The 10,959-nt window shown below is 42.9% G+C and overlaps 1 protein-coding gene across 2 annotated transcripts; it reads right to left on the reverse strand.

The window, feature by feature from the left end:
- Positions 1–640: 640 nt before the first annotated feature.
- Positions 641–7,793, reverse strand: hmgcs1 (3-hydroxy-3-methylglutaryl-CoA synthase 1 (soluble)). 2 transcript variants are annotated; one of them, XM_076284444.1, is made up of 10 exons: positions 7,494–7,793; positions 5,153–5,610; positions 4,807–4,932; positions 4,178–4,342; positions 3,730–3,898; positions 3,347–3,517; positions 3,021–3,127; positions 2,596–2,721; positions 2,219–2,376; positions 641–1,897 (listed from the first exon to the last, which is right to left on the reverse strand). In XM_076284444.1, exons 2-10 carry the CDS (start codon positions 5,598–5,600, stop codon positions 1,808–1,810), a joined length of 1,560 nt encoding a protein of 519 aa, XP_076140559.1. In that variant the 5' UTR covers positions 5,601–5,610; positions 7,494–7,793; the 3' UTR covers positions 641–1,807. The 2 variants fall into 2 exon arrangements, with proteins under 2 accessions (XP_076140559.1, XP_076140558.1); XM_076284443.1 differs by lacking the exon at positions 7,494–7,793 and adding an exon at positions 6,882–6,994.
- Positions 7,794–10,959: the final 3,166 nt, after the last annotated feature.

Genomic DNA, 10,959 nt, shown 5'->3' on the forward strand with positions numbered 1-10,959 from the left:
GTCCTCTAGGTTAAACCCAAAATGTACATTAATGCATAAGATATTTCATTGAGGAAATGCAATAACTGTCAATAATAGGACCAGCGAGTCCACAGCATTGTCTACACAGGGTTTCCCCATGGTATGGAACCTTTCACAAACTCAACACTAACATACAGCTAACCTGCCTTCATTTATGCAGTTACACACACACACACACACAGTTTCCCCTTCTACTAGCCCTTGTAAAATAAGGCCCTAAGTATTGATTTATTTCACAGACAAATAGCTTGGTTACTTCTACTGCTACTTCCCAACTAACACCAAAAGGCAACTCTCTTTTGTGTGTGTGTGTGTGTGTGTGTAAAAACTGCAGCAACATTTTGAAAAGAACTGTGAAGTGTTCTGTGAAGTGTCTCAAAACTAACTGCAGGTGCGACCATGAACGAACACTGAGGGTGTCTGTCTGCATGCACGCCTGCATGCTTGTGTTAGTGTGTTCCGCTTTCTCTTAGTTTGGCACAACAAAAGGAAAGTTGAACACTAGACACACAGTTAAGGATTTCTTTCCCTCTCTCAATGACATGTTACTTTTGCAAAGTTGTAAAAAGTAAATCTTCGAATCATATAATCATATACAGACCATGACTACTACACAGCATCAGTGGGAGGCAAGTTTATTTACTCCCTATGCAATCCAACACAACTATTGTATTTCATAATATACCATTTTTCCATTCTTTCGTTACTTTTTCATTATAAAATGTCTTATATTGGTTCAATGCCAGCAAAATTGCTGGAATTATTTTTTTAGTTAATATAGTTAAATAATTAATACAGTTCCAGATTAAGGAAAAAAGATGTTCATCCTCTCCTTCGGAGGAATATTCAAATGCATTAAATATTAACTCATTCAAATAATGTGTCAACTGCTTACACATACTAACTGCACCATTCCTTAATTGGACCACGTATGCAGACCAACATTCTCAAACTTGAATTTCTGTTAAGTGCCCATGACTGAACAGTCTGCATAGGTCTCTTATTCCGCTGGTCACAGTGGTTGCAACAGACAACAACACGCACATTCACGTCATTCTAACTACCCATTCCTTTGCTATACGAGGTATTTGGGAAAACCATCAACTGTGCAGGTGTGTTAAGGTTGTCCAGCCACTAAGTGGTTCCAACATGTGGAGGAGGAGGAGGAGGAGGAAGCAGCAGCATTTCATACCTGTGAAATAAACATAAATGGACAAGACCGGCATCCCTTTTTGTCCCTTCCGGCTCCCTGTAAAAACCCTCAGTCCTTAATTCAGGAGGCTCTACTTCCTGTTTGGGCCTAAGGAGGGAAATCCCCGCCCCTAAAGTCATGCCCACGGTAAGATACTGAGCGTAATGCAAGCATGGACGCCGGGAGAACTATGCAGCTCTGGGTTTGTGAAAACATTGCTATGCCTACTAGAGTCAGGTTAGACACACACCTACATGTAATGGGTGGTGGGGACTGCAAGTTCCCCCATGTCCATAATATACTCAGACCAGTCCTATGAGTGTTATTTTTTAAAAAACAGACACAAACAGAAAACAAATAAAACAAACAAACAAACAAAAAACAAAAATCAAATATAATAGACAAAAACATAAAGCATAGTAATGATGATGGCAAAATAAATTTTGAGTGATCAAGCTGGGATGAAAAAATAAGTCATGTGGTACACAGTAGTTATTGATACGGCGAGGATTTGGTCAGAAACAGTTGCTTTCCGTCCTTTTCTGTTTCCCTCTTCCATAACCATTGCCATTTTGATACCTCTTAGAGGTAAAATTAGTGATCCCCGTTGCTAATGGTGACGAGGCCAGGGCCAGCATTGGAGGCAGGGATACGGGGCACCTTTTTCGCCGGGCTGGGGATATGCTGAAAAGAAAAGAGAGAGGAAGGATTAAAAAGGATGAAATTATTAAAATTATTCTTCCCCTGGTGTGTACAAACACAGCTAGTTCACCTCAAAAAGATAGACATATATTTACAATATCTATCTTATATGAAAATACACAGATAACTTGCTGTTTATCAAATTCTAACAGGAAGCAGATTACAACTTATATCTACAAATTAGTTTACACTAATTACACACAATGCTGACACAAATTTGTATCAGTCTCTCTGGTCTGTGCTGGTGCTGCAGTACTGTGGTCAACAAGCTCTACCAACTGGGATGCAGTCTAGTGAGGCTACCTCTGTTTTTGTTGTGGAGTTGACCAGGCCTGCTTCCAGAGGCGTGTCGTCGCTCTCTGAGCGTCTGGAGTACTGCCTGCGGTGCTTCTCGTCCACGTGTGTCAAGTACCAGGTGCCAGGAAACAGCTCATCTACCGAACCCTGAGGTGTGTAGCTTGCTGGGGTGAGTAAGGAGAAAAGACGGCGGTCAGAATCAGATAGATACTTTATTGATCCCTAGGGGAAATTCAAGACATCAGTCTGTGAAATTGCAACAGTAATGGTACAGTTTCATGCACACACTTTCTTTCATGTGAACAACGTATGACTACACTATGTATTATAGAAATTGATTTCAGCCAAATCTGCTTGCTAAATAAACAGCCGGAGATAAGCACCTAAGTGGTGAGTCTCCTCCCTCAGTTTCATGTTCTCAGCAAAGACAGCAGGAGACACTTTTTTCCTGGAGTCCAGCCTGGCCTGGAGATCACTCAAGCTGGCCACCAGCTTATCCAGTGCTGACCCTGGGGTTAAGAAATGGAGAGCAAGAGTTAAGCTTGGCATGGTTGCACACTCAGGCAGAACAGCAGGGAAACTCAGAAGTAACAAAGTAAAGGATTGAATGCCAATCTTACTTTTGCTATAAGAAATGTATTGGAAATGTGCAGAACATCACATGTGAAATGTTTCAAAGTTTATTTGCAGACAATCAACTAAATATGTTAGTGTTTGTGTTTGTGTGTGTGTGTGTGTGTGTGTGTGTGTGTGTGTGTGTGTGTGTGTGTGTGTGTGTGTGTGTGTGTGTGTGTGCGTGCGTGCATACCAGGTGTGGCGTCCTGTGTGACTCGAATGGAGTAGAGTGTGGCAGCGAACCCAGAGCCATACGAGAAAACCCCAATCCTTTGGCCAGCCAGCTGCTGAGGCGTCCTCCTGATGAGACGAGAGGAAAGAAACGATAAAGAACCGAAATCTTTGCAAATACCATGCCACTCAAGAACAAAGAAAGTGCAAGTGAACCATCATGACATTATTAGGATTCAGTCAATACTGTGCTGACACAAAAATGGACACTTCACTGGTTTCTAGTTCCTATACTCTGCCCAATAGCAAAGTTCAATCTGATACAGCCGCAGGTGCAGCGAGACTTACTGGGCAATGACAGAGGCTAGGCAGCCGTACACAGATGGGGTGTACATGTTGCCATTCTGGTTGGACACCAGCAAAGAGTCCTTGGTCTTCTGCTCGAACATCTCCCCACTCGCTTTCAGGAAAGCTTTCTCCACATCCCGGTCAAAGTAAGTGTCCTCTGGTTTCACATCCCTTTAAGACAAACACACTAACATAAGATGCTGTGCTATCAACGTCTGGGATTAAGTCTTGTTGTGTGTAAAATGTTGCATGCTCATTTATTTAGTTCATTTAGGCATTTACAACCTACATATACGTAAAGTAAATCAATTAGCACCCAACTGGGAGCCCTTTGCATTGATAAGCACAAAACAGGATTAGTGGTCAGACTCGGATGCACTGACCTAAAAGCCTCCAGGCCACTGTATAAGCCACTTTCAGTGTTGGGATTAGGGTGGGACAGGAAGTCGTCGAGGAGGAGACGTGCCAATGACTTCTGCACCAGCTTACAGTAGGGGGAGTGGAAGACCATGTAGTCGAAGTCCGCCAGGCTGAAACGCTTGTCGACACCCTCTAAAAATAAAAACATTTACAAAATATTTAATAAATAAACAACAACCACGAAGTAAAAAAAGTTCACATAGTTTATTAGTTGGTTTGTCAGTCGCTATACACGAGCCTTGTATCTTGTTGGGCGTGGGCTTTGAGGAAGCTTTCACTTTCACAAGGTGAAGTGAATCTTTGTGGCCATATTCTAATACCGTAGGGATATACATCCCATACTAAGCCCTCTTCAACTGCTTACAGATCAATAATGCCCAAGAGTCTATAATCCATGACACAGTGACCCACCTCTCTGCCACTGGGCGTGGATCTTGTTGCGGTATACACTGTAGCACCGGTCCAGCGCACTCAGGTAACACTGAATGGAGAGCTTGCCGTCCACCACCGGGTATTCGGACACCATATCTGGCTTGTAGAAGTCATAGGCGTGCTGCATATGTGTCCCCCGCAGACCTGCATGGGTACAGGCATCGTCAAAACAATGTGTAGACACATCAGCTGTGCTTTGGGCATACACAGTGCCCTTATCAGTCAAAACGCGACTCTGGAATGCTCCCAGGAATCATAAACACGGAGCAGAAAGTAGCCGACATCTGTGAGTCAGCCTTCTTGAGATTTATTTTTGGCTGTTATATGGCTGTTATATTTTGCAGTGAAAAAACACCAAGCATGCATTTTTTTGCTGAATTAGTATCAATCCCATCCCATGCACAATAAGGTGCACAGCAGAATTATTTCTGCTATACATTCCACCTATTACCTTCAGTGTGTTGTTGGCTAATACAGTACAGATAGTTCAGTGACATTTGTATTGATGTTACCAGAATGTCTGCAATTTTTAAGACACATCAGTGGCTGAAAGTATTTATTTGAAGAGAGTCTAAACATAAGCATGTGTATGTAGTCTTATCCTTTACCTCTGTCAAATGCCAGTGGGGCATTGGGGCCCACAAGCATGGCGACTGCTCCGGCACCACCTGTAGGTCTGGCACCGCCCGTGGCATAAACGGCAATGTCTCCTGCCACGACCAGAGCATAGCGGCCTACGTTGCCAAGAGAAAGAAAGCAGCTCTGTCATACATTTGCGGATTACATCATATGCAAAATAACCACTGAGGTTGTTAACAACACTTCTTTAATAAAGGTAAACATTGACGGTCTTTATGCAAATTTGAGACTTTATGTGGTTTCACACATTTACAATACAAACAGGTCCAATATCATCCGTCAAAAACCAGATGGGGCAACAAAAGAGGCTCTTACCGTCCCAAGAACTGGACTCCACCCAGTTGACAGCGTTGAACAGGGCTGCCGTACCCCCATAGCATGCGTTTGTGGTGTCGATGCCCTCCACGTCTGTGTTTCCAGACTCCTCGAACAGCTGCATGAGGACCGACTTCACCGACTTGGACTTGTCGATGATGGTCTCCGTGCCCACCTCGAGGCGGCCTATGCAGTCGTAGGACAGGCAGTTTCTCTCCATCAGCCTCTGGACCACCGTCATGCAGAGGGAGTTGATGTCCTCGCGGTCGGAGCAGAAGCCCATCCGGGCCTGGCCAAGGCCGATGGTGTACTTTCCCGCGGAGACTCCGTCAAACTGCTCCAGCTCTGACTGCTCCACATATTGCGAGGGGATGTACACCTCCAGGGCGATGACGCCCACATCTTTAGGCCAGGTGGCCTCACCACTTGCAGGGACTGATCCAGGCATCCTGTTAGACCTGTCAGGACAATAGGTTATTTCAAAACTGAGAAAATGGGTGCTTCAACTGTCTGGAACTGTATATCATGGCAAAAAAAAAAAAGACAAAGTAGAAAAGAAAATGCAGTCAAGTAAAACCAAAGAGTGACAGATGATCCTTGACGCACAATGAACAGACAGACGAGTCTGAAGGATCTCACAGGACTACTGTGCGTATGCGCCATGAAATCCGTTTCATGAGCACTCAGTCTACCGCACATGCCCATTCCTCTCAACATACGAGTGCGCTGCTACCCCATAATAGGATCTATGTGGTAAATAGGGTAAAGGGCGTACAGATGGTGACTGTTGCTCTATAACCTTATTCAGCAAACAGCGACAAATGTTAGCAAATAAGTAAAATGTTAGCAAATAAGTCTACAGTGGAAATCTCATGTCTTTGCACAACTAAAAAATATATATTATGGTTGGTAGATTAACGTTAACGATTTTGACCGACAGAATGTGACCTTATTGACCACAAACACCTGACGCCGTTAGCCAGCTAAGCGGGCCAACGTTACCGCACACTAGCAAGGGAAAGGAATGTGACATTAGCTTTATCCAACTCAACCAGCTAACTGGGTATCCAAACTATCTAACTAGCTGAAGCACTGTAACATACCTTAGCTTCTCATCAACAAAGCTAATATTACAGTCGAATTACTCAAGTCATCCTAATGGTGCCTCCCGCTGGCATTAACGATAACGTGCGAGCAAATAATGGGTTGAGACTTGAGACAACGTTAGCTAACAACAACAACAACAACAACAACACTCTGCAAATATTTCTCGTTGTATAGCTATTCAGCGAGCTATCCAAGTTAATTTGAAATATTTCCCAGATTTACTGACGTTAACGTTTACATGAACCAAGCCTCGACCAAACGTTTTATGTTAACGTTAACGTTAGAGAAGAATCAAGACAAGCAAACATTTAACAGCTACATCTATAAAAACAGATAGGTCCCATCAGCTGTAACGTTAGCTGCTACTATAGCATAACGGGCTTTTCTTGAACCACCGCTGATAAGTAAAGTTATGATTTGCTGAAGTTTGATCAACAACGTGTGCTACAGAAAAATCTAGTCACATTAGCTACCGTTAGCTGGCTAAACCAGATATCCCCTCTTTGCTAGCTTGCTAAATAGCCGGGTTAATCTGTGAATACCGCTGAAACATAAAATTAGCTGCTACTTGTCTCACGCATTTGTGCTACGATTGGGAAAGAATCCAGGTACCTCTCCTTACCTTGCGATCATATAGCGTTCTAGTTAACTGTCAGTCAGAGGGAAAGTCCTTTTCTACGAGATCATAAGGTCAATTTCGGATGACGCCCATGGAGCCGGACAAATTAGCAGACGTACTTCTTCCGTTCAAATTCCTCATAGGAAGTACCGATTGTTTTGCTCTGTAGTTTTGGTACATTTACGGTGCAGTTTTTAGTGGCTTCGCCAACTCATTAAGACACTTTACATTGCTATTTGAAAGCACGTAATGCAACACGCTGTTGCCGTGTTAATGCGCACGGTTATCATTTAGCATACACTTTTTTTACATTAACGTTGGCTCTCTACCCAGATAGAAGCTTCAATCAATCAGTTCTACACGTTTTTGAAGCAGTCATCAAATAGCAGCAAAAGGTTGCCATAGTTTATTTTACCAAATGAATTATGTCCCAAACATTGTCCCATTTGACAATGACTTAGTCATGATTCCCTAATGATTTGCTTGAAAAGTTAGATAATTATGGCATAAATTGTTAGTTAATTATGGCATAAATTGTAGCCTACACATGCAGAGAAGCTTTACAATGTTGCAAATTGACTGCATCGTAATTATAATGAAATATGCATCACTCACCTTGATAAAATGATTACTTCAAAGAAATCCTATGTGGCTTATCGATTAATGAATGCTTGGCATCTATAATAATCAGAAGAACGGTGAGCATCTATTTATATATTTCATGAGCGCTGTACCTGTGCGCCGGGCTCTGTTTGACCAAACGCACCATTCACGACCAATCGCATCGGAGAAAAGTTCTGAAGTTTACATTTTGCCCGCCCTCTGAATATTTTCGCCAATCATCACCCAGCAAAGGCATGACCAGCTAACGCGATACTCTCTGTGGTTCAATGGTGTGAGTGAATGACGGTATATGGTGAGAGAAGAGAAACCAATCAGGAAAGACGTCTGACTCCTGGCCATGTAGTGAGAGCTGTGGGAGCCACTTGAGCTCGAGGAAGCCCAGGTCTGTCTCCTTGACAACCAGTGGCAGGACTTTCGAGTTCATCATTCAGAATCATCACAACAACTTCAGCCTATGGACAGTATTTGATGTTAAAAGAAATGTAGGCTACCATTCGTGAGATATGAGCTAGATAGGCTAAGTGTTGAGTTATGATGGTATTGCATGTGTGTGTTGGCTGTTCTAATCTTAAAATAATGTAATTAGGCTTTACATCCTAGGCTATGGAAATGCTTTGCGCTTGTAGGCCGAGGGCGCTTTAGTATCGATAACGAGCTCTGCGAGGAAAAGATTTTAAGGCAGACCTGGGAAGGCAGACCAGGGAAGCCAGACACAGCAACAAACTTTGTAGCCTACAACAACAGTGTTCTCAAACGCTTTCAAGTTTATTACAGGAATCAATCAGTAGGCCTATAGGCTAGGCTACTGACTGTAGGCTAGGTTATCAACATGGAGAAGATCATCCGATGAAGAGAACAATCAACAGTTGTAGGTTAGGCTACATATTGACATTGTATGACTCCAGATGAAAGTAATTATGTAAGTAGCCTGGGCTAAATCTTAGCTAAAGAGTTCCCATCCGGACAGCACCTGTTCTCAGGTACTGAATAGTGCACAATGTAGCCTATTATCACATATAGCCTACATATTACACTCACACCAAAATCAGAACACATTAACAATAATTGACAATGATTTGTGTGCTATTTTATACAGTCTATGTTTCTGTGACAGTTTGTGGCATAGTAGTAGCTGAGGGAATGTCAGTCAAAGAGAGTGTGTGCTTGTGAGAGAGAGGTGGTGTGTGTGTGAGAGAGATAGGCCTATAGCAGGCCTCCATCATAAACAGAGAATTTCCCGCTTCAGGCTAGGTTACATAAAAGGCTGACATTCCAAATAAAACCATTTTATTTGTCACATAGGCTATGTAGTGAAATGTTTTGTTTCTGTCTTAAAGGGACACCAGGCAAGCCTGATGCTTTTTCTCTACGAAACTCCCCCTCGCTCGGTCTGAAGCTCTTTTCCTTTTCTTTGCAACTTCCGTCAAGGGTTTTCGCTGCTTCTTCGCCGCTCTGCCATTATTGCCTACACACGTTTGCAACAATCACTAGCGTTTCGTTAGCCTGCCTCTGTGCTGTGGATGCAGGATGTAAACTGATCCTGCTTCGGTCGGCGAGTACGATACACTGAACTTGCAAGCGGGATATTCTTCCTAGCAGTAGGAGCGGGCAAGAGAGTCTTCAGTCGCCCTGTTATGAGTCATTTAACTATAACGACTTACGAAGAGTAGCCTAATTAACACGAAAACGTTGCCTGGTGTCCCTTTAAATGTGCAGTGTGTAGGCCTACTAATAAACATAAATAAAAGACAATAAGAAAAGAAATAGAAGGTTGAAGATAAGTTTTATGTAATAAATAATGCATTCATTGAATAATCTTTTTCCGTGATTCCTGTTTGTTTTGTTTAATTAATCTGTTAAATCATTCAGTAAAGAGATATATGCATCAAGGCTTCAGAGGTATTGATTATTTGCATTTGACAGTTTTGTCAGTTTGACAGACAGAAAACATGCTTGAAATTCAATAATGCAATTCTATACAATAGGCTATAATGAATTAATATCAAAACATCAAAAAAGGACATTGTTGGCGACATCTGCTCTAACGAATGCATGAAATGGGAGGGAGATGGAGCACCATAAGTTTTCACAAAGAATGCAAACTGTTTCCATGATTGAAATGGTGTGGAATGGTATGTGGATTCTGTTTGCAGACAGTAGTAGCCTGATCCCGCCCACCTAGATCTTCTTTCAGGGAGATCTAGTCTGGAACTACCCTGGAAATCCAGAGTTCTCGCGAAGGCACAATTTGAATTGTCTCTCCGAGACACTCTGGCAATGAGTAATGATGCACGTTACTCTCACCCCTTGCACCGCTGCAACAAATCAGTCAGTAAACATTGGTTGTAGTGTTATCAAATTGAGTCGAAGTCCAGAATCAGTCAGTAAACATTGGTCGTAGTATTATCCAATTGCGTGCAGTGAGATTTTCAAGTATAAGTATATACTCTTTTGATCCCGTGAGGGAAATTTGGTCTCTGCATTTATCCCAATCCGTGAATTAGTGATACACACACAGCACACAGTGAACACACACTAATCCCGGCGCAGTGAGCTGCCTGCATCAACAGCGGCGCTCGGAGAGCAGTGAGGGGTTAGGTGCCTTGCTCAGGTGCACTTCAGCCGTGCCTACTGGTCGGGGTTCGAACCGGCAACCCTCCGGTTACAGGTCCGAAGTGCTAACCAGTAGGCCACGGCCAAATGCATGCTTGGTGCCTCTCTTGAGTTGGGCCATTTTCATTATTTGTGGCCAGACCCTTAATCTTTCTAGATTACCAGGGTCTGGATTTTCCAGGCTAGTCTGGAACACCATAGCCTAGTTCATAACCGTTTCCCTCAGACAAGAAAAATGTCAGGCCAATCAGTGACGAGAGGGGAAGACGAAACCAAAACTTTTTGTGATAAACAGATGCAGCAACAGATGCAGAACAGAGCAAAGTCACACTTTCACCAGTGGACTGCACTTTGAAACACTTATCTTTGTGAATTCTAATGACATAATAATATCATGTTTTACTTCTCTGGCAGCCAGTGTAGGCCATAGCCTAATTTACTGTACATTAGCAATTCACACATACCAGTAGGCCTAATGTAGAACTCAGGTGTTTTTGCGCACATCATAATTCTATGACACAAAGGTGTGTCTTGGGAGCTTCAGAGAACATGTCTGGAATGTCTTTGTGCACCAGTTGGAATGACTTTTGTGACTTAAACTCCGAGTTACAGACTCTTGAAGAGTCACCTGCACTTATACCGTGGAGCAACTTCACAGTCTGTATTAGCCTAACAAGGGCTGCCCACTGCTCCGGGTGTGTATTGTGTGCTCCTGAGCTCAGTGCTCCAACTGTGTGTGTGTGTGTGTACGTGTACACACTACCCCCGGATGGGTAAATGAGAGGACAGATTTACTACAGGACAAAACAAGTATACTTATGAGTTAACTTAACTCATTCCACTG

The sequence above is a fragment of the Alosa pseudoharengus genome, unplaced genomic scaffold (assembly GCF_046254945.1).
Source record: "Alosa pseudoharengus isolate Yale_2024_CS ecotype anadromous, Long Island Sound unplaced genomic scaffold, YU_APseudo_1.1 YU_APseudo_1.1_scf_14, whole genome shotgun sequence".
NCBI lineage: Eukaryota > Metazoa > Chordata > Actinopteri > Clupeiformes > Clupeidae > Alosa > Alosa pseudoharengus.

Bases quoted from the DNA above. Each gene is read 5' to 3' on its own strand.
- hmgcs1 (XM_076284443.1), bottom strand. The intron at 4,933-5,152 runs GTAAGAGCCTCT...TTGGCAACGTAG, and splicing joins GGAGTCCAGTTCTTGGGACG to GCCGCTATGCTCTGGTCGTG. The intron at 3,518-3,729 runs GTCAGTGCATCC...TTTGTCTTAAAG, and splicing joins AGTGGCCTGGAGGCTTTTAG to GGATGTGAAACCAGAGGACA.